The sequence below is a fragment of the Monosiga brevicollis genome, genomic scaffold (assembly GCF_000002865.3).
Source record: "Monosiga brevicollis MX1 MONBRscaffold_24 genomic scaffold, whole genome shotgun sequence".
NCBI classification, from domain to species: Eukaryota; class Choanoflagellata; order Craspedida; family Salpingoecidae; genus Monosiga; species Monosiga brevicollis.
In genome coordinates, this window is record NW_001865061.1 from 47,225 (window position 1) to 73,076 (window position 25,852).

Consider the following 25,852-nt stretch of genomic DNA (forward strand, 5'->3'; position numbering starts at 1 on the left):
TAGACTTTCCTTGAATGTCATGACTCTTCTGCCCCGTTGCGAAGAAGGTGCGATGTACCTTTTTGTCCCACCGTAGCCTACCTGCCGCCTCTTGGCATGGCGTCGGGTCAGCACTGCCTCTCACATCGAGACCTTGTTTCCAGTCGAGACAAAACAGGGTGTTGCCGTCACCGTTACAGCAGCCGCCCAAGTTATGGTTATGGCAGAGGATCACATGACAGATGTGCGTCGTCTTGTTTTTCATCTGAGACTCCTGTAGCCTCGTCATTTCCGGCCCCGCTTTTCAATATGACCGACCCGCAAAATTCATCCCCTGCCGGTCCACTGTTTTGCTTGTGGTCCCTTAGGACGCTGCTGGGGGCGAGCGCGATGCGTTTATGAAAAAGGCATTGGAACAGTTTGTTGGCAAGTCCCGTTCACAGATCGAGGACACCATCCTCCAGACCCTCGAGGGTCATCTCCGTGCCATTCTTGGTACTTTGACCGTGGAGGAGATTTACAAGGATCGTGAATCTTTTGCCCGCCTCGTTCGCGAAGTGGCCTCCCCGGATATCGCCAAGATGGGTACGCCTGTGCTCTTTTCCCAAACATTCTCCGTGTCTGACTTTGTCGTGTCAACTTTGCCCAGCTTTTGATTGACAGCTCCTCCCTCGTTCTGACTCAACGCCTGCCAGGTCTTGAAATCCTGAGCTTCACTATCAAGGACGTGGTGGACTCTGTCCAGTACCTCGAGTCTCTGGGCAAGGGTCCCACTGCTGCCGTCCAGCGCGATGCCGACATTGGCAAGGCCGAGGCCATCCGTGACTCCGGCATTGCCGAGTCCACTTGCCAGAAGCAGCGCATGGCCGCTCGCTACGATGCCGATACCGCCATTGCCAACTCGGATCGACAGTACATGATGCAACAGGCCGCTTTTGACGAGGAGGTGAACCGTGCTCGCGCCGATGCCGATCTGGCCTTTACTCTGCAATCGGCCAAGTGCCGTCAGGATATCCGTAAGGAACAGGTCGAAATCGAGGTCGTCGAGACGCATCGCGAAATCGAGGTTGGTGCCATCCTTCCCCGCGCTCTGACCATGGCCCAGCTCGGCTCATCGCTACCGCCCTTGTGATACGCTGAACAGGTCGAACAACAAGAAGTCATCCGCAAGGAGAAGGAGCTGGTGGCCACCGTCAACCGCCCCGCCGAAGCCGAGCGCTTCAAGGTCAGTCACCTGTTTTCAAAAGAGAGGTGTCCTTTTTTTTTTTTTTTTTTTTTTTTTTTTTTTTTTTTTTTTTTCTTTTTTCTTTTTTTTGAGATCTCATTTCATCGGACAACTCTCACGTTACCATCATTGTGCTCGTTTATTCGCATCGCAGGTGGAGACGCTGGCCGAGGGTAACCGTACTCGCGCGGTGCTGCGAGCCCAGGGTGAGGCTGAGAGTATCAAGGCTGTCGGTGCTGCCGAGGCCTTTGCCATCCAGGCCAAGGGTGAGGCCGAGGCCGCAGCCATGGCTGCGCGGGCCACTGCTTTCCAGAAGTACGGTGATGCCGCTACCGTCTCGCTCGTCCTGGAGGCGCTGCCCAAGATTGCGGCGGAAATCTCCGCGCCCCTGGCCAAGACCAAGGAAATTGTGCTCGTCAGTGGTGATGAGTCCATGACCGGCGAGGTATGCCTCCTCCCCTCGCATGCTGTGCTCTGTTGCCACTTTCTATCGCTCGTTGCTGTGTCCCCCTGGCTTTTGTCCCCACGCCCCCCTCCCGAGTATAAAATATCCAACATACTATCCTCGCCACGCCTTTTGCCTGCCGTTCTCATGCGCTGTTGCTTGTCAACTACATTCCCGATCATCTATACATTCTAGATCTCCAAGCTGGTCAGCCAACTGCCCCCGGCCGTTCAGGCACTAACGGGCGTGAACCTCACCGAGGTATGTCTGCATGCACTGCCATTTCCTACTTGTCATTCCATCTGGAAGGGCACGTCCTAGGTATCAACGCTCACGCACCTTTTGCTGGTTTGCCCTTTATTGCTCGTAGACGGTCCAGGGACTCGCAAGCTCCTCGCGTATCTAAGTGTGCCGCAGGATTCGTCACGCCTATGATCTGTTCTTCTACCCTCGCTCTTCCTCTCTATCTCTCTTTCTTCTTTTTTTTTTTTGCCCCTCCTTGGTATTCTTTGACTTTGGCTGTTCATTTACAAAATATACAATTGACCAAATATGTTGAGAGCAACCGCACAGAGGCTGCTGCCCATTAGTTTCTGCGTGGCGAGACGTTGTTAAGTGGCTCATAGTCTGACTCACGCTTACGCTGGACCACCCAATAGATGAAGATACTAGCCCCGAGGCAGACCAACAGACCACCGATCGTTGCACCTAAGCCCAAGCAACACGAAGAGGATGATGAGTTTTCAACCAATGAATGATCCATCAAACCACGAACGTGGGCCAAAGCCACCGAACCTGCAACCACAGCCGAATGCGAAGCCTTGAACCCTGGCTTGGGGTTGGCTTCAAAGGTAGCCTCGGCCAACACGGCACCCAGCGTCCACCCTATCGTTGAGTCGAGGTTATCATGCCGTTTGATGCGCACAACACGTATTGCCCCCCAGGCAGCATAAACAGCACAATATCCATCACTCAGGTCCACAACGTACCGGCATCGGTGCCGTTGACGTCACCCACAAAGTGAATTTGCTGGCTGCTGTTGGCAAACTTGAGGTCACGCGTCATGCGCACAAAGTAGGCGGCGGAAAAGCAGTAAGTATCGAGATAATCGTTGAGGCTGGGATCGCTCTTGGTCAGCTCGGCAAGCTGTGAAAAGTTGGCGAGACAGGTAGCATCAGCAAGACGTGCCAGTGCGGCCGGCGAGACGACCCAACTAGCAGTGTCGTAAGCAGGGCGTTGGCAATCTCCAGGTTGAGCAATAAAGGTGCACAAAAAGTCGGCCGTGTAATAGTAGCTGGAGAAGGCAAAGAAAGACATGCCGCCATCTTGTTGGGGCTGAAACTGGCCCACCGTCTCCACATCTGTGCGTTGTAGCAAAGTGTCAACGGCAGCATTGCAAGAGGTCGCATTGGAGGCGCCTTGCAAGAGAACATCATCCAGGCCCTCGAGGGGAAATTGCTCGGTGCAATAGCTGGAGCGAAGCGCGTCAATCTCGGCCCAAGTGTAGCCATGATAGGTACCAATGGGGCGGCAGGGGTCGGGGATGACGATGGTGTTATTTTGTGGGATGACGCCACCCCGCTCAGCCACGATGGTCTGGGCGGTAAGGCGATCACGGGCCGCGTTGACGCCAAAGCACAAATAGCTATGCGTGTAGAGGACGTCATCGAGACCAAAAAGAGTCATGTCAAAGCGATCCGAGGCCTCGAGATGAGTTGCCGCGGGGACCTGAAAGGTAATCTGGGTCGATGCCCCGCCCATGTCCATAGCACCCACGGTGACGCCGGAGCGAGCCTGGTCGAATCCAATGGTTTCACCGGCATAATTGGCAGTAATCCAGCCATAAGCCCCCTCGAGCTGACCAGGCAGGATCTGGGCTGACGATTCGTTGGCAAAACCAGCAGCCGTGAAGGCGGCGGTCAAAGCATCCAGGATGGCCTGGGCCTCGGATGCGTTGTCCTGCTCAAGGACCCGCATACCCGCGGTGGCCCGCAGCATGACCGGGGTGAGGGGTACGCGGTGGGCCGGAATCACCGTTTTGCACGCGGACAGGCAGTCCTGGATGGCAGCAGCTGCTTGGGCCGGGTTGCTGCTGTAGCTAGAAATCCCGGGTTTGACGCCACAGGTGATGTCCTCTTGGGTAATGTTCACCTCTTGCACCGCGGTGGACACGTTTGTGGCCGAGGGCTGCCACGAGTAGACGAAGAATTCAGAGTGCGACGAGCCGGCGTCGACGGCAACAACATAATGACGCTCCGGGGTCTTGTGGTGCGTTCCCAGATAGCCCACGCTGGCGATGGACGCCAGGCCAGCGACAAAGGCCACCACGCCCACGACAAGCACGGTTGGTGCCACCATGTTGTGCTGTTCCTAGAGGGTGGCTGAGAATAGAGGCTGCTAATCGGGCGCCTCTTCACCCGCCCTCTGGCACTCGCACGGAAATCTACGAAAAGGGAATCACATGTCACAGCATGTTATGGCATGAGGCCACGAGCCAAACACCACCGATGGCTGCCCGTCACAAGCAGAGACATTAAATTTTTTTTAAAAAAAAAGAGAAATACCGGGGAAAAAAGGCAAAGCCACCCGTCTCCTCTGCCCAGGATCTGGTCCAGTTGTTGACGTGTGGCCTGCCTCTTCTCTTGCAACCCCGCTCCACACCCGAGCCCAATCGATCGACGAGTCATCCGCCAACGACTTGGCCGAGCCGACCGCCAGCACACACGAGGACGCGCGCCATTCTTACCGCAAACCTCGGATCGCAAAATGTTATTTCCCAGGGCTCTTTTCAAGTTTGCGCTTTCATCAAAAAAAGTTTATTTCCCAGGCAAGAACTGTTATTTCCCAGGGAATGTTTCAATTGACAACAACAAAGGGGTGTCAGGCACTTGCACTTTTCTGCTTTGGTAAGAGAACGCGCGCTGGCTCGCACACGCCCGCTGTGAGAGCTCACTGGATGGCAGCGGCCCGAGGTCACGGGCCATACAATGCCTTCCGCCCACCCTGTTTTATCATAACAACAATGTGAATACGGGTGTGGTCAAACTGGGCTCGGGAAAAGGCAGGATAGGCACAGTCTTGGCTCCTGAGAAGGGAGACGGCGGCTTATGCGCTCCTTGTGAGCCAGTCGTGCACGCCAGTCGCATCCACCAGTGCATGTGCGGCCTCGATGTGCTCGCCTCGCCTCACGCCCACCTTTCCCCTTGCCCTTTTTTTTTAGCTTCTTTGCACTCAATCAGCTTTCTCCGTGGCATTTGACGCGTTTATCCTCCAACAGTGAGTCCATGCACGGCCGGCTGGCAGCGGCCAAGAAGGAGCCGCCATGTGCTCGTTTGACCATCGACGAGGACCTCATTCGGACCTCATTCTCACTTATGAACTGCTCTGCTGGCCCATGCCTTTGTGCCGTCCTGACTAGCAGGTCATCGCCATGGCGACAGTCTTGTTCAAGCCCACTGGGCTGCGTGGCCTAGTGAACCCAGCCCTCTGCGCCCTGCGCGGGGCTGCCGTCTCGAGTCAAGCTCCTCTCAGCACCAACCCGTTGTCCCGCTGGATGCTAGCCCTACCCCGCCGCCCCATGGTCCTGCCTCGCCCGGGCCGCCGCCTCGCACACCAGGAAACACCGCGACCAGCCTCTGAAAATAGCACGCACGGTGTTGTAAGCTTTTCCATGTGTCGCCAGACCCTAACTTCGACATTGCGAGTCAGTGCTTCTCCCTGCCCCTGATCTTACATCCTGCCGACCTTGCGCCGAGCACAGGCCACTACCTCCACTACCGGGGCAGCAGCAAGCAGCGTCATCAAGGCGGCGGGCCGTAACCCCAGTGATTACGTGGCCAACCAAACTACCCTTACCTTCGCCCACAAGGTGGGACGCCTTTGTCGTGTCTTGAATTTGGTCTCTCGTCCTTCTCACACCACTGCCCTGGCCTTTGAATCTTAGTTTGTCCTGGTCGCGACACTGAAGTACTGGCCCCACAAGCTCCCGCAGACTGTGAGGTCGGTCTTTTGCGGCCTCGTCTTGACTCGCCCTCTGTTTGCTGGCTCGTCGCACCCGGTCTCACCAATCACTTCTGACTAGCTTGGGGGTGCTAAATCAAGCCTACGGGCGCTTTCGCATCATTGCCGCCACCCTCACCATCTTTCTCATGCTCAAGATTGCCAACATGGCCATGGTGCTCGGGCGTCAAGCCCGCGACGGTGAGCCGGCCACCTAGTTTTGCTTGCCACTTTGCATGCTGGTCTGACGTTCCCTCGCCCAACGCACCACGGGCATCACGCTAGGCGGAGATGAGTGTTTGTATGACACCAAGACGGCGCGCGAGCTCCAGCAAGCAAAACGTCAATGGAAGCGCGAGTTTCTTGAACGTGAAGAAGCTCGCTTGGCAGCAGAAAAGGCGGCACAGCCCTCCGCTTGAGCCGCGTGTTGCTCTTATCTTTATCTGCCCACCGCTCACGTCTCATTCGAGCTCAAGGCATCGCATGCCATCTGCTTGTGATTCTGTTGCTCTTTCTTGCAGCTGGTTTCTGCACCCCCTTTGTCGCCCACGCCTACATGGCCCGTCCCTTCGTTCAAAGAGCTTGCATGTGTTTCAAAAAAAAAAAAAAAAAAAAAAAAATCAAACACTGACTCAATTTCTGGCGGGGCCGGTGGCGCGGTCTATCTGCAAAAGGCCTTGTGTTTTTCTCTTTGTGCTCAGTTACATTCCCAGACCTTGACCTTGAGGTCGACACTTCCAGTCACGACGTGGGTGTTCTTGGCATGTACGGCTGGCGCAACCGTGCGCGGGCAGGCATTCGACATGAGATTGCGTGAGGCAACAAACACGTTCTGAACAAACGCCAGTAGAACACACAGCTGGGCTTACCAATGCAGGAGACAAAGTGGTTGTGCGCAGGGATGGTCTTGCTAACGCGCTTGGTAGCGATATCCCACACGCGCATCGTCTAAAATTATTCAAGGCACGGGGAGCGTGAAAGACGGTGCTCTTGATTGAAAAGGCTCTCGTGGGAGGCTACCCAGCAGCAGGGCCTCTGACGTACCTTATCATCTGCCACTGAGAAAAGATAGCGGCCGCCCCGGCTCCAGGCCGTAGCGCGCACCCAGTTGTCATGGCCCGTCTGTCGATGTCAATACATGAAGATGAGCATCACGGCTACGCAGGTGGCACGAGGAACATCGGCGTGGTGCACGAAGCAGATCCTACCAGGCGAGCAAGGTGTTGCCCAGTGGACACATCAAATAGGCAAATGGACTTGTCTCGGCTGGCTGATGCCACAAAGGGACCCTTGCTAGCAGCCTCAGCCGAAGGCTTCTACAGCGCGTCAAGAGAAACATTCGCCACCAAGCATGACAGGTGAGAGCCGACGCAGTTGAAGTGTGTCGGCATTGCCTCACGCTCTTGCATGTCTACGTACGGAGCCAAAGATCATCAGGTTCAAAGCCTCGTGGGCTACCAGCGGCGCAAAGCTGGCATGCTCCACGACGTGCTCATGATCAGACCAGACGTGTTTGCACTCGCCGCTGGCCACGGACCACACTCGCACCGTCTGCCAAAGAGTCGAAGACGGACAGACCAGGAAGGACACAGGGAGTGGGATGAACAAAAATGTCAAAAAAGGTTGGGGGAGAGGAGAGTAGAGTGGGTGCGACAGTTGAGCCCGATGCAAACGCCTACGTGATCACTCGAAGCACTGCAGATCCATGCTCCATCGGCTGACACGTCGATGCTGCGCACCCAATCTGAGTGGCCCTGTAAACGAGAACACAAACACAGCAAGCGTTGAATGGAGGGCGTGCCATCTAAGGACTGGCTGATGATACTAGTCGGTGAAACAGTCTTGTTCGAGGTCCTCCCCGCACCTGGAGGGTCTGAAGGCAGTAACCCGTTGCCAGCTCCCAAATTTTAATTGTCTTGTCGCGAGACGCGGAGAAGACCCGATCACCGGTGTGATCAAACCGAACCGAGGATACGGTGTGATCGTGGCCTGCATATCACGAGTAAGGGGATTGGCCCGTACAGTCGCAGAGTGAGCTGAAGGATCACAGGAAGGCAAGAGGCGGAGGCACACCAGTATAGTAGCATGGTGCAAGTCTTGGAGATCTTACCAGACAGAGTTTTGGTGCAGGTAAAGTTGTCCATGTTCCACACCTTGATGGTCATGTCAGTTGAGCAGGAAACTGGCGAGGCGCAACGCAATGAGGCACGGGCATCGTGTGAGGAGAAGCTACTGGGCTCTGGATGCGGCGGGTGTTGGCATACCGAGACGATTGCCTTCGCGATCATATGCAATGTCGTTCACGGCGTTGGTGTGACCCTTAAGTGAGCGTTCAAAGTTGCCAGACTCCATGTCCCACAGCTGAACCACCAGACATCAGGCTGTGAGCGCACCAAGCACGCACACACCAAGCACGCACGCACCAAGGAGGTGGGCGTGCTCTGGGCTCTGGGCACTGCAGCCGCAAGAACCAGCCGCGAGGCGAGGAGAGAAAAGCTAAAGAGGGGAATCAAAGTGACAACATGCTGACCTTGATGGAAGCGTCTTCCGAGGCGCTGGCCATGACGGCAAAGGACGGATGGATGGCAACGGCCGTGATGGGCAGACGATGACCATCGACGGCCACCCTGTACATGCGTCGAGTGGGAATGTGAGCGAGGTGCATGTGGGAGATTGTGGCACGCACCAAACGGCACGCGCGGGGCGGGGGGGATCGGAGGCTCGAAGAGAGAAGCAAACGTACGTGGCAGGCGGGCGGGGGACCCATTCTTCCATTTTTGTGGTGGTGCGGGAGCGCGGGGCGCGAGCCGACGAGCGGAGCTCCTCGACCTCGGCTTGCAGCTCCATGTTGCGCTTTTGCAGCCGGGTGATGGTGGTCCACTTTTTCTCAAGGAGACCTGTGTACTTGGCATCACCCGCGTCGTCCCCGAGGTTGGCCGATTTGGCCATGGCAGCGGCAGCTTCGGCATGCCCTGCCTCCACGAGGTACGCATGCACGGCGAGCTGCAGCTCTTCCTGCTGACGCGCCGTCAAGACCATGATGCCAGTCGAGCTTGCGTCACTTAACCTCTACTGAATCCAGCCGAACACAGACACGAGCAAGTCCACGTGCGTGTGTGTGTGCGTGTGCGTGTGCGTGTGCGTGAGTGTGAGTGTGAGTGTGGCCCAACCCCGGCACCTCAAGCACCAAGAACCTCTGGATGACACGCGCGACCCTGAAGAACGAGCGGCAAAACCCACACACACACACAGAAAAAAAAATTCAAAAATTAAAGAAAAAAATTGAGAGAGAGAGAGAGAGAGAGAGACACACACACACACACACACATACACACACACACACACACACACACACACACACAAACGAACGCAAAAAAAAAAAAAAAAAGAAAAAAAAAGTTTAGTGTCCGCTATGCTGTGGTCCGCCCTGTGGCTGCTGGGGGCTGTCGATCGGATCAGTCCAGTGCGGCCTGAGGAATGGTTCTTCCGGATCGAATGCAGCATGTGATAGTTCCAATCACCAAAAGGATGTGTGCACGCGTTTTCGTCTTTCCCCTTTGTCTTTGATGCCTTGACACTTGTGAGGCGAGAAGGCATCGCCAGATATAATCAAGATGAATTATTGCAAGGCGGGCCGCTCCCAGCCACAAGATGCTGGTGGGACAAATGAACACCCATTTAACCCAGGGAGAGATTGGCTGCGACGACGGGCAGTACACAACAGGTGAGGGGTGCTTTACGGATCATTCGACGGGAAGGCTGAACGACACGTACCGTAGCCATCGGAGCGATCGCTGCGGCGGACGTTGCAGACGATGGCAATGGTCAGATAGTTGAGCCAGGAGAGGGCGATGGCCGCGCGAACCGTGTTGACGGTGTCATCGCCATGCAGCTCCTTGAGCTGGTCATACTGGTCATAATAGGTGGCCAGCACAGGGAAACCGTTCATAATGGCCAAGAGGGTGGCATACCACATGTACTCGGACAGACCCGAGATGCTGCCGCACAAAAAGAGGAAGAGCGTCACAAGCTGCACATCCACCATGTGGAACAAGCTGTCCCGCAGATGCAGTTGTGCTTGCCCGGCGGGGGTGGTGCGCTGCAACAGGCCGGGAATGCTGCATGCCAAGTACACCAACACACACATGAATGCGAGGTGCGCAAAAGGGAGAAACCCGCAAACGCTGGTTGCACTGTGGACTGTGATGGTGGCGCTGAGCCGGGTCGAAACGGGGATGAATGACGTACGTGACGGCATCGGACGTCCAAACTAGGATGGCGCTAATGAGGGTAAGGATGCACACAAAGGCCGTGGTGGCATAGACCTAACAACAAGGCGCCATTCAAACAAGACGCCACGCAGTGAGTGCGGGCACAGAGAGAGGGGAGGGGCCAACAGGAAATCGACAAAAACTCCTCCAACGAGGTGCTTGCGTCGAACCTTGGCGTCGTGCATGGTACCCGGATACCAACGCAGGACGGGAGCCATAAAGCACAACCCCGCACCAACGTAGCCAAGCACACCACCTGATCGGATCAAGCAGCCCCCGCCCCGTGAGTGGGCAGCAAGAGGCAAGCGAGGAGGAGGGTGGAGGTGGAGGCATGCCCGAACAAACCAGCTGCGAGGTAGCGAAGATCGGTCTCATCTTGCTGTTCCAGCAGATGGCGCACGGCATCCAAGTTCTCAAAGGGGTAGCCATAAAAGACAATCGCTGCAAGCAGACCCACGTTGACGGCCACCGTGCTGCTCCTGTTTTGCAAGAGATCCCATCCTTCGTCAGCAGCAGAGGCAAACACCAATTTCCAGCAAAAGCAGAGTGCAACAAGCCTTGTCACTCATATTCTTTCTGCCCTCTCTCTCTCTCTCTCTCTCTCTCTCTCTCTCTCTCTCTCTCTCTCTCTCTCTCTCTCTCTCTCTCTCTCTCTCTCTCTCTCTCTCTCTCTCTCTCTCTCTCTCTCTCTCTCTCTCTCTCTCTCTCTCTCTCTCTCTCTCTCTCTCTCTCTCTCTCTCGCTGGCCCGCTCTTTCCAACTCGCTCGTAATGGGCCGTACCATCGGACGAGACAATTGATGGCGCTTGAGATGGCCACAACGACGAAAAAAGAGGCAAAGTACTGTTCCGATTCCTGTTTTTTTTTTTGTTTTTGTTTTGCGGTTCAACAAGCCAACAAGCCAAGGGTCAGGGCATCGGCGTGCATGAGTGTTGTGAGCGTGGCATGCGCCAGCAGTAGTAGCCTACCTTTGATCGCGGCTGATCTTGAAGCGCTTGAATCGTGTTGAACGAGTCGAGGGTGGTAAAGTGGCACAGCAGAATGGTGCCTGCCAGTGCCAAAGCCGATCCCATGACAAGACACACCACGGCCACCGTGGGATCACGCACCGTCATGATGCCGTCGTCGCTGCGATCCGACGCTGTCGACAACAGGAAAAAAGGACTGTTCACCAATGCAGCAGCCCACTCAACAGGGGCTAGCACCGACACCGAGGCAAACCTCTGGCCCCAGCAGCACCAGCTGCCACCCCAACCCCAAAGATGATCCAAGCCCTGTCGTGCGCCGCCAACGAGCAGCTCCCCCGCGCGCGCAAGTGTGTGTGCGTGTCTGCCGAAAAAAAATAGAAAAAATTCAGAAAGTCCATGTTTCTTCGTCTCTGAGCGGACAGCGAGTTCACTCACGATTCTCTGTGTGAAGAGAGGATATCAACTTGATCTCTGGTTTGGCAAAGAGTTTACGCTTGAGCTCAAATCACCAACAGGACTTGTCTCTTTATTTCGTTCAACGCACGCTAAGCTCTCTTTTGACTGAGTGCGTGTCAGCTTCTCTCTCTTTTTTTTGGAGAGATCAAGATTGCTCTCAAATCTAAACTGTACATTTTTCTCCTTTATAAACAAATTTAAATTTAGAGAGGATATCAATACAATGTGGTAGCGGCCAACACCAAGAGAGGGTCATTTCTTTGTCAGCAGATTTTGCAGACCCCCACAAGGGAGGTACAGATGCAAGCGATTTGCTGCAATCCCCGTAATGGGTTGTACACAATCAAGTCACAAACACCCACAGTTTGCCTTGATTTGTTCTGGCAAGATCCGTTTCGCTTTGTCACACTTTATGTTACACCACAGCCCGGAGCCACACCTCCCTGCACCCGTTTAAGACGTTTTCCCCTTTGTGTTCCCACACACACGTACATCAGCAGGATCCTGCATAACGCGGCGAGGGCAATGCGTATCTTAACGATAGAAACGTAACGTTGACATTAACGATTTACATACCAGTCGTGGCTCGGCGCGACATCCCCACGATCGCCCACGACGCCTGCCCGTCACACTTGCATACACGCGCTCAAGGGGAACACAAGGTAAAATTGCCACACCCGTCTGCACGCGTGCCGTATTCTTGTGTGCTCCAGTCTTCTTCTCTGACCACCCGACCCCACTTTGCCTCTCTCTCTCACAACCACCAAGGCTTGCACCCGACTCTCTGCAACTTGCACAGGTTTCCCTTTACTGTGCCCCTTTCGCCTCCTCCCCCCCAGCCGTCTCTCTGAAACTCCACCCACCAACCGCTTCCACCTCTACTCAACCTCCACCACCTCTGACGCCTCTCTGCCCACAGCTACCAACTGCACAGCCTGCGGGCACCTGGCCCACTTTCCCACGAAGAAGCTTTCAGGGTGCCAAGTTCCGGTTCATCATCGTCAAGATGTTGACCCGACTGACCCTGCTCGCCGCCCTGGCGGCCGTCGCTTTTGGTACGTCTCCCTCCCCTTGCGCCATCGCCTTGGTCACATTATGAACCAAAGACTAGTCCTTGAGCCCAGACGCGCAACACCACACCGACACACATATGCCCGCTCGCTCTCTCTCTCTCTCGAGCGGACCCAAACGTTCTGGTTCCCACGAAACCTCCCGCCAGTGGTCCCTCTTGTTGCTCCGACATAATGTGAATCCTATCTCGTGTATGGCATCACACCATGTTATACATTATATGGCATCGCACTATGTTATGTATCATATGGCATCGCTCTATGTTAGTATCATAGTATCATAGGCCATCGCTGTATGTTATGTATCATGGTATCATATGGCATCGCTCTATGTTATGTATCATGGTATCAGATGGCATCGCTCTATGTCAAACATGATATGGCATCGCACTTTGTTATACATCATATGGCATCGTACATGGCGTTCTGCTTTTGGCATCTCTCTTTCCTTAATGCATGCGCTATGCAGCCTTTATCTTCCCATGGGCTTGTTGGTCATGGTGGCCTGACGTGACGCTCTGATGCTCCATCAACCCCTTACTTAGGTCGTGAGAAGATTGTGATTTCCCAGACGTCGTTTACCATTGACAAGGATTCCAACGCCACGGTCAACTTGCGCCTGGTCGAGCCCATCATCTGTCCCCCTGACCATGAGGGTTCTTGCACCGTTGCCGTCCAATTTACCAACCCCGACACCAACCGCTTCTCCGTGAGCCCCTGCGTTGTCGAATGGACCCAGGAAGAGTGGAACCAAGTCAAGCTCGTCCGAAGTAAGAAGCCGAGTCTTGCCCTGTTGACTTTATCCCTCGGTCTCGCCTTTCACCGCTGCTCAGCTCACGGGTGGCCATGTATTTTGCGTTATGCGTCTTCTCCTCCTCCTCCTTGCCTGCGCTCTAGTTTGGGCTCTCGAGAACTTTGTCGACGAACCCGGACTCAGCGAGACGTTCAAGACCGAGCCTGCGGTTTCCAACTCTGTCTTTTACAAGGGATTCAACGCCAAGGATGTGACTGTCACGACCCGCGCCCGCCCCTCGGGCCACTGCTCCGGTACCGGTAAGCTTGAGCTACGAGGAGCTTGAGATGACGTGTATAACTCGAAAGGCAGAGAGGCGGGCAAAAAAAAAAAATTCCTCAGTCGCAGCACACAGTCATTCGCATCGTTCTCATCGTCAAACTCCCTTTCCGCTTTAGGTGACCCGCATTACACCACCTTCGATGGCAAGTACTGGCACGTCTACGCCGCCGGCACTTATGTCTTTTACGCCAACCGCAACTATGCCAACCCGCGTCAGGACTTTGAAGTTCAGGTCGCTGCCCTTGGCTACCCGGCCGTGCACTGCGGCTTTGCGGCCAAGGAAGGCAACGACATCTTTTACGTGTCTGCCTGCTCGGGCCGAATCACCTACCAGCTCATTTGCGGTTCCAAGGAGTGCCAAAAGGGGCCCTACCCCATGGTCGGCACCAACGGCGGTCGTGCTGGTACCTATTCCGTCACCTTCAAGTCGGGTCGCCGCGTTTGGGCCACCGTCTCGGGTCGCTCCGCCAACATGTATGCCACCGCTCCCGGTCGCGACTACCAATCCAACACGGTCGGCATCTGTGGAAACTTCAACGGCAACTCGGGCGATGATGCTCCCGTGTACATGGCAAGCAACCTCAACCAACTCAAGCCGGAACAGCGCCCCTCCCGCGATCTCTTCAACTGGCGCCCCTCATCCATCTGGGATTATGAAGAGGGACCTTCCGTCGAGACTTGCGCCTACACTCCCACTGAATTTGTGCGCCCTCTGCTCTCCAGCCCCGATGTGGAGGACGTGACCGATCTCCTCAAGAACGTTCGTGTCGTCTCGGATGATGACGTTGAGTTCAATCTTGACCTCGATGACTTTGTCTCGGCCAATGAGACAATGGATGAAACTACCGCTCGCCAGCTTTGCCAGGCTGCCTTTGACGCCAGCCCCGCTGCCACTGCTTGTGACAACCTCCTTGGTTCCCTCCTCAATGTCCCCGTCTTTGTCGACGGTTGCGTCGAGGATCTTTCCCTGACCGCTGATGAGACATTTATCGATGACGCCATTGACCAAATGTCCGCCCGCTGCGCTAGCCTCGCCGAGTCCAACACGTCCACCTGGGAGACGGACAACCAAGGTAACCGCGTCCCCAACACCGAAGTGGCCGACGCTCTGTGCCCCAACAGCTGCAGCGGCAACGGTGCTTGCAACAACGCCAAGTGCGTCTGCGACTCTGGTTTCTCTGGCCGCGACTGCTCGGTCGACAAGTCGTCCGCGCCCGTCATCACCTCGCTCTCCGCCACGACCTGCAACATCAAGGCGGCCGCGTCCTGTGCCTCGGATATTTCCGTTTTCGGCAGCAACTTTTGGAACGCCGAAAACCTCACCTGCCGCTACAAGGTGATCGCGAGCCCCGCAGTTGCGTCCGACAGCGTGCTTATGGTCGGCGAGTCCGCCTCGCGCAGCGCATTCTTTCTCGGCTCGAGTGAAGTGATTTGCCAGCTTCCCGATCGCGCCGTATTCGTGCCCGCCGGCCTGCAGGGTGACCTCGTGACCATTGAGATCTCCGTGAGCACCACCGACTCGATCGTCAGCGAAGCCAGTCTTCCCTTTACGTTCTACGACGGCGTGTGCTCCGCCTGTGCCAATGCCACGACTTGCGCCCCGAATCCCGACTCGTGCAGCATTGATGGCGTCTGCGTCTTGGAGGGTACCCACGAAGCCAGCAACGTCTGCCGCGTTTGCGTGCCCGAGCAAAGCACCACCAGCTGGTCATACGACTACACCCATGCCGCCGATTGTGGTCCCGACTTTAAGCAAGACTCGTACTCGACTACCCTCTCGGGCTCGTACGAGGCTGGTGACACCATCTTCACGTTTGATGCTGACAACGCCAACCTGCAGGATGATCCCAACTACAACCTCGAGTTCACCATGACTGCCGGTAACCGCACCACCTTTGCCGTTACCACTGATGGCCGTGTCGTAGCCAACATTGCTTTTGATGTGAACGAGCTCCCCTACGAATTTCATAACCTCGTTGGTGTGCAAGCCGTCCTGAACGGCCAGCATCCCACGCCTTGCACTGTCGTCTTTGACATTGTCTCTTCCAACCGCGCCCCCATCCTGAACGAAACCTACACCTTCAACGTGACCGAGGACACTCCCGTCGGTACCGTCGTCGGCACCATCATGGCCTACGACCCCGATGAGGCCGGTTCTCTTCAGTACGAGTGGTATTCGCAGGTCGCGGGTGAGGCTGGCGTGCTCCTCATTGACGAGTCGACCGGTGTCATCACCGTGGGCAAGGCCCTTGACTACGAGCGTGTCAGCTCTTACCTTCTCCTCGTAAGCGTGCGTGACGGTGGTCTGCAACACATGGCCTCGGTCCACGTTTTCGTCGGTGACGTGAACGAAGCTCCCACTGATGTGGCCATCTCCAACAATGTCGTTGCTGAGAACCAGCCCGTCGGCACTGTCGTGGCCAACCTCACTGCCCAGGACCAGGATGCCGGTGACTCCCACACCTTTTCGGTGGGTGGTACCGATGCCGCTTACTTCCAGGTGGTTGGCGCGACCCTTCAGACGGCCCAGGAGCTTGACTACGAAGCTCTGCATGCGGCTGGCAAGAACCCTCTGGCCATCACGATCACCGCCACCGATGCCGGGGGTCTCACTTTGACCAAGGCCTTTGACATCACCGTCCAGGACGTCAACGAGGCCCCTTACAACATTCAGCTGTCTCAGACCGAGTTTTTGGAGAACCTCACCAACGCTGCCCTGGCCACCGTGACCGTTCAGGACCAGGATGCCGGCCAAACTGTCACCTGCACCATTGTTCAGGAGAGCACTCCAACCTTTGAGCTGCTCGACATGAAGCTTTACGCCCTGCCCGGCCAGCAACTCGACCATGAGACCAACCCCTCCATCGAGCTGACCATTGGTTGTGCTGATGACGGCACTCCCATGAAGTATGCCACGGCTACCTTCACCATCACCGTCCTCGACGCCTTTGACATGCCCGGCCATTTCACCATTGAGCAGCCTGAGACCATCTATGAGAATGCGACCATCGGTACGGTCGTTGGTACCGTCGTGGCCGTTGACCAGGATCATGACTCGACCGACTTTGAGCTCTCGGTTGTGTCCGACTATGTCGAAGCTGCCGGCCCCACCTCATGCACCAAGGCCGACGCCGCGGCCCCGACCATCTGCCGCCTGGACATTCGTTTGACTTCGCTGCTCGACTACGAGGGCACCGAGGTCGCCGGTCGCCAGGCCCTGAGTGTCATTGCCACGTTGGTGTACAAGGGCGAGACCGTTCAATCTGAGGGCACCGTCTACCTCGAGTTTGAGGACCTGAACGAGCTGCCCACGGGCGTCAGCTGGCGCACGGGTGGCACCGTTGAGGAGAACCTCGCTTTGGGCGGTGTCATTGGCACCATCAGCGCCCAAGACCCTGACCAAGGGCAGACGCACACCTTCAGCCTGGCATCGCATCAGGACCGCTTCACGCTCTCCAACGACGCGTCGGGCATGTATGCCACCATTCGCCTTTCCCAGACAGCTGCCTCTCCCCTCAACTACGATTCAGAGCCCTCCATTGAGCTCTCCATTGTGGTTTTGGACAGCGGCAACCCCCCGCGCTCCATTACCACCTCAATCACCATCACGGTTGAGAACCAGCCCGTCACCGTCATGTTCCAAGGCACCAATGGTCCCTCGAACTCGTTGACCGTCTCGGAGAGCACGTCCGTCGGTACCGTCGTTGGTAAGTTTGTGCTCCAGGGCAACGACAACCAGGCCGCCACTTACTCGGTGCGGTTTGCCGACAACCGCCGCCGTGCTGCGGATGCCTTCTCCATCCAGGGTCTGAACCTGGTGCTGAGCTCGCCTCTTGATGCCGAGGAGGTACAGACCCAGTCGCTTAACGTTGTTGCCGTCGAGACGATTGGCTCCGAGGTCAACTACTATGCGGCGCAACAGCTGACCATCAACATCCAGAACGAGGATGAGGCACCCGTGTTTGGCTCCAGCTCCTACACTGCCACTGTGGACACTACGACAGTCAGCGCCGGTGATCTGGTTGTTCTATCGCCGGCTCTTGTGGCTTCGGACCCTGAGGGCGGTGACGTTACCTTTTCCATGGCTTCCTCCTCGAGCCAGGTGATGCAAACCTACTTCCAGGTCTCCACCACAATCCGCGGTACATTCGAGCTCAGTGTCATCCAAAACCTGGCCATGGCCAACATTGCCTCGGGTGATTACAACTTGGACGTGCAGGCCGAGGATGCCACGGGCCACAGCAGCACCCAGCGTGTGGTTGTCACCCTCACCGATGGCACCACCGATCCCAGTGGCGCTCAGTCCACGGCTGCCTCCAACAAGATGGGCTCTGGTGCCGTTGCCGGCATTGTGATTGGCCTCCTTGTCCTCCTCGTCCTGATTGCCTTCCTGGTGCTGGTCGTCCTTCGCAAGCGCCAGAACGACAACGTCTTTGTTGACTCGGAAAAGGGCAAGGGCAGCCACTACGACAACCCTTCATTCGGCACCACCTATGCCACTCCCGGCAGTCTGCCCGTGGGCTTTGTGCCTGGCGTCAGCAACCCTCTGTACGAGTGGTACCAGCCCGAGATGACTCGTCAGGACTGCTCCTCGGAGCTTGCCACCGCCGCTCCCGGCACTTTCTTGGTGCGTGACAGCAAGGCTACTCCCGGATGGCACATTCTCGGCGTCAAGACCGAGAACGATGTGCTGCATGAGAAGATTCGCGCCACGGATGATGGCATGTACCAGCTGTTGCCCTCTTCGGGCCCGGCGCACGAGCAGCCTCGCTTTGGCGACCTGCCCTCGCTCATCAACCACTACGGCTCGCGTCAATCGGGCATGCACTATGCTCTGAACGTCAACAGCGTCAGCAACCCCATGTATGCCATGTCCGCCCAGTCGGACGGCTTGTACGGTGGTGTGGCTCTGCCCAATGATCGCTATGCCCCTGCAGTGCCTCTGAAGGAGGCCCACGTGGCCCAGGTCGAGCAGCTGGCTGCTACGGACGACATCTACTCCAACACGCGCGATGCCCAGAACGCGCTTAGCCACGCGTAAATTTACCGGGGCTTCCTTAGCATTGTTTGCTCGAATGTTTGTGTCTGTATGTGAATGCATGTTGTGGGTTTGCAGGCGCCTTGCGCTCAGTGTGTTGAAGCATCTGGCAGTCCCCTGCCCCCCACGCACCCTTGGGGCTTTGACTTGTACTGGTTCCCGCGTCTTTTCCCAACGAATTGGCGACCACCTGTGCTGCGACAAATAATTTGTCCAACCCTTTCTTTGATTTGGCCTTGCTTTGGCCTTGACCCTTGCATTTGAGCTCGTGTCTTCTCATGCATAGTCGATTTGTGGTGTGTGTGTCTGTCTTGACGGGCTATTCTCTTTTTTGGCCAACTGCTTGATGAGCAGTACAGACGGGGTGAAGCCCTGCCGTTGATGACTTTGAAGCCCGCACACGACCGTGCCGTGATGGATTTTATATGTTTTTCCTTCCCTTTTTTTTGCATAGTGTTCCCTGGGGACTTGTTCTCTTGTGATGGTTTCACCAAAATTGATGATCAAAACTCTGGGACGCCCACACGATTATGACCCCATCGCCGCACCAAGGCCAGTCCACTCCTGTTTGTCTGACAAGCTGCACGTCATTGCCGTTTTCGTTTCAGTGTAGTCCTCTCTTTGTTCGACATAAATTATCCACTCGTCATTGTTGTTGTTGTTGTCACCAAACTTGTCCTCTCTCCCTTTCTCTCTCTCTCTCTCTCTCTCTCTCTCTCTCTCTCTCTCTCTTCTTGCTCTCTGTGTCTCTCTCAATTCCATTTTCCGGTTTCTCTCTCTCAGACTTTCAAACACTCTCTCAAACTCTCTCTCTCAAACTCTCTCTCTCTCTCTCTCACTCGCTCTGTTGTAGCGTCTTGTTTGAGCTTTGACACGATGCCGGTGATGCCGGGTAGACAAGAGGTGCTGGTCCTGGTGGCGGCTCTGGCAGGGCTGGGAGCTTGCACGGCACCTCCCAGCATCACGGCGCAGGTCACGGGGAGCTTGCTGATTGAGAGTGCAGACCATGTGCATCTCAATAGTAGTGGCGGTGGATCGGTTTGGGTCGACGGGCTAGATCTTGCAGCCCATTTGGCCCTCTGGCAGACGGTCAAGGTACAAAACCCACAGTTGTCGTGGAGCGTGCCATCCGCCCGGGTCGTGGGCGCTGGTGTCAACGGCCCTCGAGCCGTGCATCTGGCGGATCTCAACCAGGACGGCCATCTCGACGTGGTCGCAGGCCTGTACCTTGATGACAAGGTCATCTGGTATCGCAACCAGGGCAACGGCACCTTTGATGCGGCACAGACCATTTCCTCGGCGACTAACGCCGCCACGGCGGTTTACACAGCAGACTTGGACAACGACGGTGATCAGGACGTTCTCAGCGCCAGCTACCAGGACGACAAGGTGGCGTGGTACCGCAATGATAACGGTGTTTTCTCCAACCAAATGGTGCTGGGCACGACCAACGGGGCGCGTGACGTCGTGGCTGCAGACATGGGAACCTCGGGCCAGATGGACGTGTTTGCGGCGGGCACGCTGTCGGACCGGATTGTGCAATTTCCGTCCACGGGGTCGGCTTTTGGTAGCAAAATCGACCTCGAGCTCAACGTGAATGGCCCCCACGTCGTTCGGACGGGAGACTTGGATCAGGATGGCTTTGTGGATGTGATCACCGCTGGCAGCAGCGACGGCACGCTGTACTGGCTACGCAACCAGGGCGGCAGCAGCTTTGCCCTGGAAACCGATGGCATCATTCATGCCCAGCTGGCTAGCCCACGCGATGTGCAGGTTGCCGATCTCAACGGCGATGCTAGTCTCGATATTGTCGTGTGCAACGCGTATGACAACACGGTGCTGTGGTTTGCCAACGATGGAACCGGCAAGTTTGGGCCAGCACAGGCGGTATCCTCCGTCCTTCGCAGCCCCACCTCGTTGGCCACAGTGGATTTGGACGAAGACGGGGACCTGGACATTGTCTGTGCCAGCGGGAACGACGGCCTTGTGAGCTGGCTTCGCAACAACGGCGATGGCTCCTTCTCTGCAGCGATGACTCTGATGAGCGGGGCACAGTTGCCCTACGACGTCGCAGCCGGGGACGTGGATGGGGACGGCCATCCAGACGTTGTCGTGGCCAGTTATTCCGATGATGCCATCTTCTGGATACGCAACGATGGCTGGGCCAACCTCAGCGAGACCCGTTTGGCGACTGCCTAACGCTCGGCGTTGCATCTAAACCGGGTTGACCATTCAATTGATAGTTTCATTGATCTCTTTTGGCAAGGTTTCCCCTCACCGATAGATCCCTCGGCCACGACCGTTTTAACACGGTCTCTACCATAACAACGAAAGCACCAGAGCCCTTTGACGCAGAAGCGCACGCACGCACGCACACACACACACGCACTTACACTCTGAAAAAAACCATGCACCAGCTGTTGTCTGGGCCAGCCCTCTTCATGCCTCTGCGCCATTGACCGATGCCCTCGCCCACAAGACGTGCCTGCACTCTTCCAACCCGTTCCTGCACTCTTCCAATCCGTTCCTGCCCCGCAGCAGCGGCGGGCATCTGCCATTCCCACGAAGGCCATGCTATCACCACCACTGCCGTACGACCGTATCACGAGGTTGACCGAGCCAAACTTTGAACCTCGATAACCCATCCCATCCCTTCATACCCCACATGTCATCCCTACGATATCCCTACACCCACTCTCATTATGTCATAAGTAAGGATATATCTTGAAAATGCCTACAATACAGAGGAGGAGTTTCTTGTTCTTTTTCTTGCTCTCTCTTGGAAGGAGTTGGTCTTGTGCGCGCGCGCGCGCTCGGTCTTCCTGGGCAGGTCTGGTCCTGGCAGGTTTTGAGCTGTGCTGATCCGTCAACTTGACGACTGGATAGAACGGCCTTGCTCCTTCTTGAGAAGGCTCGCGAGGACGAGCATTCCTGCCTGTCTTGATCTCGCCTCGATCCCATTTGTGCCACCACTCGTCGCTCTTCTCGGTCGGCACAAAGCTCCATTTTTTGGTGTGGCTCTGTTGGCTCAAGGCGTGTAACGGCCTGGTCCGAGTGAGCGGCAGAGACCTACACCTTTGGCATGGCGCGCAGCGTGCTGGCCAGGCCAAGGCTGGCCGGCCTGGTGATGGCCTGTATTTTGGTTATTCCAGGCGCGCTGGCAGTGCCGTCGGCGTTGACGGTGGACGCCAATCAAGCGCTTCACGTGTCGGCGGTTCAAGATCTGCACATCAACAGCACGACGGGGCGGGTGGTGATGAACGAGGTCGATGTGAGCCGGGGTCTGGCGCGGTTCAGGGCTGTGCTGCTGCGCAATCCCAACTTGCTTTGGCAACAACCTGCGCGGCGCACCTTCACTGACACGCTTCTGGGGCCCACGACAGTGGTGGCGGCCGACCTGAACAGGGACGGGCACCAAGACGTGGTGGTCGGAGGTGTAAGCGACAACACGGTGGCCATCTTCTGGGGCGAGGGCAATGGCACTTTTTCAAGCCCACAGGTCGTGACCACGGGCACGTACGCGGCCACGTCCTTGCTCGCAGGGGACATGGACAATGACGGCGACCTCGACCTGGTCGGCGTGGGGGAGGACACGGCCACCATATTCTGGGCCGAAAACCTGGGGGCGGGTCAATTTCTCTCTCCCATGCACGTGATTACAAACACGACATCTGGCCCAAGATCCCTCGTGTTGCACGACGTGGACAATGATGGGGCCCTCGACGTGCTGGTATCGAGCTACGCCTCGGCTTTGGTGGGCTGGTTTCGCAACGAGGGTGCTGCGGGGTTTTCTGCGGTTCGCCACATTGCTACCGACATTGACGGCGCCTTCTGGCTCACCCTCGGAGACGTGAATGGGGATGGCACGGCCGACGCCGTTTGGGTGGCCTACGACGGGCTGGTCTGGCGAGCTGGCAACGGAACGGCTTTTGATGGGCCCGTCTACTCAATCTTTGAGCCCGAGTACGAGAGCTTCTTCAGTGTCTTGGCAGCCGACTTTGACAACGACGGCGACGTGGACGTGCTCGGTGGCACGGAGGGCGAAGTGGGCGGCGGCCTCTACCTGGTTCAGAACCAGGGGGATGGCACCTTTAGCAAGCCCCGCACCTTGTCAACGGACATTGCCGCCACCACAATTGAGGCGGTTGATCTGGACGGGGACGATGACTTGGATTTGCTTGTGGCCTCGAACAAGGATGACAAGTTTATCTGGTTCCGCAACAATGGCGGCGGTTTCTTTTCTCAGCCCCTCTCCCTGGATCAAGCCGTCACCGGCGCGGAGGCCATCCATGCCGCCGACCTCGATGGCGACGGTCTCCCGGACATAGTAGCCACCATTCCCGACCTCAACCTTGTCACCTGGTACCGCAACGACAACTGGGCCTCCCTACTGCCCTCCTAAGAACGAACCCAACGGACTATTAGCACCCTCCTCTCTCATCTTAGGCCCCGCCCCGAAGAACGTTTTTGATCCATCTCTCTCGAATTTATCTTTGGGCGTTTCTTCTCTCTCTATCGCTGTTCCAATCAAACTTTTTCTGTCTCACACACACACTCTCTCTCTCTATCTCTCTCTTCTCTCTCTCGACCCTCCCACTTCCTTCTATCCAGCGTGCTGTTTTAAGCTTCGCTGCCCCTGCTCAAGCCAATTAGCATCAGATTCTTCCCTCCTTTCTCTCTCTCTCTCGCTCTCTTCCTCTCCTTTGCTCTTTACATGTATTTCTCTTTCTCAAACTGACCAAACCAATAAATCTCTCTCTCTCTCTCTCTCAAACTCTCTCTCGCTCTCGCTCTCTCGTTCTGTCTCTCTCTCTCTTTTTTCATCTGATTCTTTTTCTTTTGTTGCAAACTTTGTCACATGAGCCAAGCCAGTCTCCCTGATAAGATGTGGGTTATGGGATCATACCACACCGTCCCATGTCACCACCACTACCAAAACGTGAAACACTCCTCCCCTGCCGAGCCGAATTCATCGCTGACGAACCGACCTCCTAATGCAGACCGCAACCGCATCTCAGGGCCCAGTCTTCTGGGCACGACTCTGTTGAACGCTGCACACATGGAAACGAGCGTCGCTCCTCAACACGCGGTCCTTTACCCCTGCCTCCTCTACTTTTCTTTCCGTTTGCGCCGTTGGCGTTTGGTTGCTTCCGTGACGTTCGACGCCCCCACGCCCCCAGCGTCCCCTTGTATTCATATGGTAGTTTGGCGATGCTTGTGCCCCTCCCCCTTCACAGGCATTCTCTTTTCCTGAGTTGGTTGAGCTTGCAGTTGCGCTTTTCCTTCTCTCTCTCTCTCGGATCTCTCGAATCTCTCGAATCTCTCTCTCCCTGCTCCTCCGCCTGCTCCTCCTCCTTCTTCTCCTCCGCCTCGCCTGCTCGTAGCTTGCCCTCTCTCTCTTCCGGCTGACAGGATGGCGTATCAGACCAGATGCGGGCCTGGTCCGTACGTGGGCTGCTTGGCATTGGCAGCATTGTGGTCGATCGTGGCCGTCCGAGCCGATGTTCCGTCCGTGACCACCGACATGGCGGGCAACCTGCACATTGCCTCGCCGCAGGATGTGAACGTGACAGCTGAAACAGTCTACGTCAACGGCAATCCACGTGTCATCACGGCCGCCGCTGCATGGAATGCCATGGTGGAAGCCGACCCTTTTTTGCTCTGGCAAAGCCCGGCCACGGAGATTGTGGCGCGCGATCTCTCGGAACCCACCGCTGTACACGTGGCAGACCTGGACAATGATGGCTGGCCCGATGTGATCGCAGCCTGCCCCGTCTCACGGCAGCTCGTGTGGTATCGCAACCTTGGGACCAGGAAATTTGGCCCCGCCATCGAGGTCGCCTTGAACCTCACCACCCCCAGTGCCGTGTATGCTGCCGACCTGGATCAGGATGGTTGGGTCGACCTGCTCAGCGCCAGCGAGGTCGATGGCCACGTGCTGTTTCACAAAAACAACGGCGACGCTGGTTTTGCCGTCCCACTCGTCTTGAGCATGAGCGCCATCGGTGGTCACTCCATCACCGTCGCCGACCTCGACCAGGATCAGCACCTGGACGTCTTGGTGGCAGGGGGATCGAACAACACCGTGGCCTGGTTTGCCAACCGGGGCGACGGCACCTTTGCGGCCCCCTCTTTCCTGCCCGTAACCAATGCCGCATGTGTCGTAGCGGTTGACGTCGATGGCAATGGCGCACTTGACGTGGTGGTTGGGTCTAGCTCAATCGGTGCCCGGTGGTTTCCCAATCATGGCAACGGCAGCTTTGCCAGCCCCATTGCCATCACAGCAAACAGTGCGGTCCAACAACTCGCCACGGGTGACCTGGACGCAGACGGTCACGAGGACCTGGCACTCCTGCTGCCCGATGAGGAAGCCGTTGTCTGGTACCGCAACTTGGGCAACGGATCTTTTGCGGCCACCCCTCGCACTATAACCGATGGTCTGTATGAAGGGACTGATCTGTTGCTAGTTGACGTCAATGCCGACGACCACCTGGATGTTGTCGTGGCCTCATCCTCGGAAGGCACTGTCAGCTGGTTTCGCAACAGCCACGCTGCCGCCGGGGCGGCCTTTAGCTCGGCCATGCTTGTGGCCGCCTACGATGAATACCTAGGCCTCGCCACAGGTGACCTCGATCAAGACGGTCACATTGACATTCTATCTGTCAGCGCCTCATCCATTCCCGTCGCCTGGTATCGCAACATTGACTGGAATCTACTGTAGTCTAGTCACGCTGAGTTGACGCGCGTCATCGAGCTAGGCCGGGGCCCTTTCCAGTCACAACGTGTCTGTCAGCCCTGCAGCTCGCAATCTCTTTCTCCCCTTTTTGATTAACGACAATCCCGGTCCATCTGTCGGAATTGACGATATCACGCAACATTCACATGAACCTTTCTCCCCAACTCACGAACAAGTACACATCCATATCAAAGCCGTTCACAGTGTCGCTTAAGAGCTGCCTCATGGATTATTTCCAAAGCTGCTTTCACGCACGGCTAAATAGCACGGCTGAATAGGCACGCCTGAACAGTAGTACAGCTGAACAGTACAGCTGAACAGCACAGCTGAATGGGCACGACTGACTGTACAGCTGAACAGCACAGCTGAATAGGCACGACTGAGTTGTAGTAGAGCTGAGCAGCACGGTTGAACTGGCACGACTCTGGCTTCGACTGCCTTTGCGGGTTTCAAACTGCCATTTCTCGCGCGCGCGATTCGTCGTCTATTTTCGGATGATGACAATTTTTACCCTGTGAATCGACGTTCTCAACCTCTGGTATCGTTTAACAAGCCCACACGTTCTCTGCAACGATCAACAGCCCGATCAAC

The 25,852-nt window shown here is 56.4% G+C and overlaps 9 protein-coding genes across 9 annotated transcripts; 6 read left to right on the forward strand and 3 right to left on the reverse strand.

Moving 5' to 3' along the window:
* Window positions 1–3: 3 nt before the first annotated feature.
* On the forward strand, window positions 4–1,970 carry MONBRDRAFT_33750 (uncharacterized protein; the record flags this gene model as incomplete). The annotated part of the gene is made up of 7 exons (XM_001748532.1): window positions 4–47; window positions 144–223; window positions 348–564; window positions 675–1,045; window positions 1,124–1,204; window positions 1,359–1,649; window positions 1,845–1,970. The coding sequence occupies exons 1-7, from the start codon at window positions 20–22 to the stop codon at window positions 1,968–1,970; spliced, it is 1,194 nt and encodes a 397-aa protein (XP_001748584.1). The 5' UTR covers window positions 4–19.
* Window positions 1,971–2,235: 265 nt separating this feature from the next.
* Window positions 2,236–4,007, reverse strand: MONBRDRAFT_28117 (uncharacterized protein; the record flags this gene model as incomplete). Its single annotated transcript, XM_001748604.1, has 3 exons — window positions 2,236–2,357; window positions 2,445–2,534; window positions 2,639–4,007. The coding sequence occupies 3 exons, from the start codon at window positions 4,005–4,007 to the stop codon at window positions 2,236–2,238; spliced, it is 1,581 nt and encodes a 526-aa protein (XP_001748656.1).
* Window positions 4,008–5,079: 1,072 nt separating this feature from the next.
* Window positions 5,080–6,067, forward strand: MONBRDRAFT_28118 (uncharacterized protein; the record flags this gene model as incomplete). Its single annotated transcript, XM_001748533.1, has 5 exons — window positions 5,080–5,352; window positions 5,410–5,517; window positions 5,593–5,648; window positions 5,731–5,849; window positions 5,934–6,067. 5 exons carry the CDS (start codon window positions 5,080–5,082, stop codon window positions 6,065–6,067), a joined length of 690 nt encoding a protein of 229 aa, XP_001748585.1.
* A 278-nt stretch (window positions 6,068–6,345) lies between these two features.
* On the reverse strand, window positions 6,346–8,910 carry MONBRDRAFT_35260 (uncharacterized protein; the record flags this gene model as incomplete). Its single annotated transcript, XM_001748605.1, has 11 exons — window positions 8,392–8,910; window positions 8,179–8,275; window positions 7,913–8,009; window positions 7,759–7,830; window positions 7,513–7,637; window positions 7,328–7,402; window positions 7,068–7,199; window positions 6,857–6,964; window positions 6,693–6,770; window positions 6,518–6,596; window positions 6,346–6,419 (listed from the first exon to the last, which is right to left on the reverse strand). Exons 1-11 carry the CDS (start codon window positions 8,685–8,687, stop codon window positions 6,346–6,348), a joined length of 1,233 nt encoding a protein of 410 aa, XP_001748657.1. The 5' UTR covers window positions 8,688–8,910.
* A 512-nt stretch (window positions 8,911–9,422) lies between these two features.
* MONBRDRAFT_10792 (uncharacterized protein) lies at window positions 9,423–11,033 on the reverse strand (the record flags this gene model as incomplete). Its single annotated transcript, XM_001748606.1, has 2 exons — window positions 9,423–9,747; window positions 10,887–11,033. Coding segments are annotated over 2 exons (472 nt in total), but the record flags the coding sequence as incomplete, so codon positions are not given.
* Window positions 11,034–12,348: 1,315 nt separating this feature from the next.
* On the forward strand, window positions 12,349–19,037 carry MBCDH2 (uncharacterized protein; the record flags this gene model as incomplete). Its single annotated transcript, XM_001748534.1, has 4 exons — window positions 12,349–12,397; window positions 12,958–13,182; window positions 13,310–13,465; window positions 13,604–19,037. The coding sequence occupies 4 exons, from the start codon at window positions 12,349–12,351 to the stop codon at window positions 18,526–18,528; spliced, it is 5,355 nt and encodes a 1,784-aa protein (XP_001748586.1). The 3' UTR covers window positions 18,529–19,037.
* Window positions 19,038–19,313: 276 nt separating this feature from the next.
* Window positions 19,314–20,776, forward strand: MONBRDRAFT_38366 (uncharacterized protein). The gene has a single exon (XM_001748535.1). The coding sequence runs from the start codon at window positions 19,402–19,404 to the stop codon at window positions 20,722–20,724; it is 1,323 nt and encodes a 440-aa protein (XP_001748587.1). The 5' UTR covers window positions 19,314–19,401; the 3' UTR covers window positions 20,725–20,776.
* An 831-nt stretch (window positions 20,777–21,607) lies between these two features.
* MONBRDRAFT_10795 (uncharacterized protein) lies at window positions 21,608–22,927 on the forward strand (the record flags this gene model as incomplete). The annotated part of the gene is made up of 1 exon (XM_001748536.1): window positions 21,608–22,927. The coding sequence occupies one exon, from the start codon at window positions 21,608–21,610 to the stop codon at window positions 22,925–22,927; it is 1,320 nt and encodes a 439-aa protein (XP_001748588.1).
* A 1,011-nt stretch (window positions 22,928–23,938) lies between these two features.
* MONBRDRAFT_33753 (uncharacterized protein) lies at window positions 23,939–25,246 on the forward strand (the record flags this gene model as incomplete). Its single annotated transcript, XM_001748537.1, has 1 exon — window positions 23,939–25,246. The coding sequence occupies one exon, from the start codon at window positions 23,939–23,941 to the stop codon at window positions 25,244–25,246; it is 1,308 nt and encodes a 435-aa protein (XP_001748589.1).
* Between the last annotated feature and the right edge of the window lie 606 nt (window positions 25,247–25,852).

What these genes read in the sequence shown, in the direction of transcription:
- MONBRDRAFT_38366 (XM_001748535.1), top strand. Translation starts at nt 19,402, where the DNA reads ATGCCGGTGATGCCGGGTAGACAAGAGGTGCTGGTCCTGGTGGCGGCT.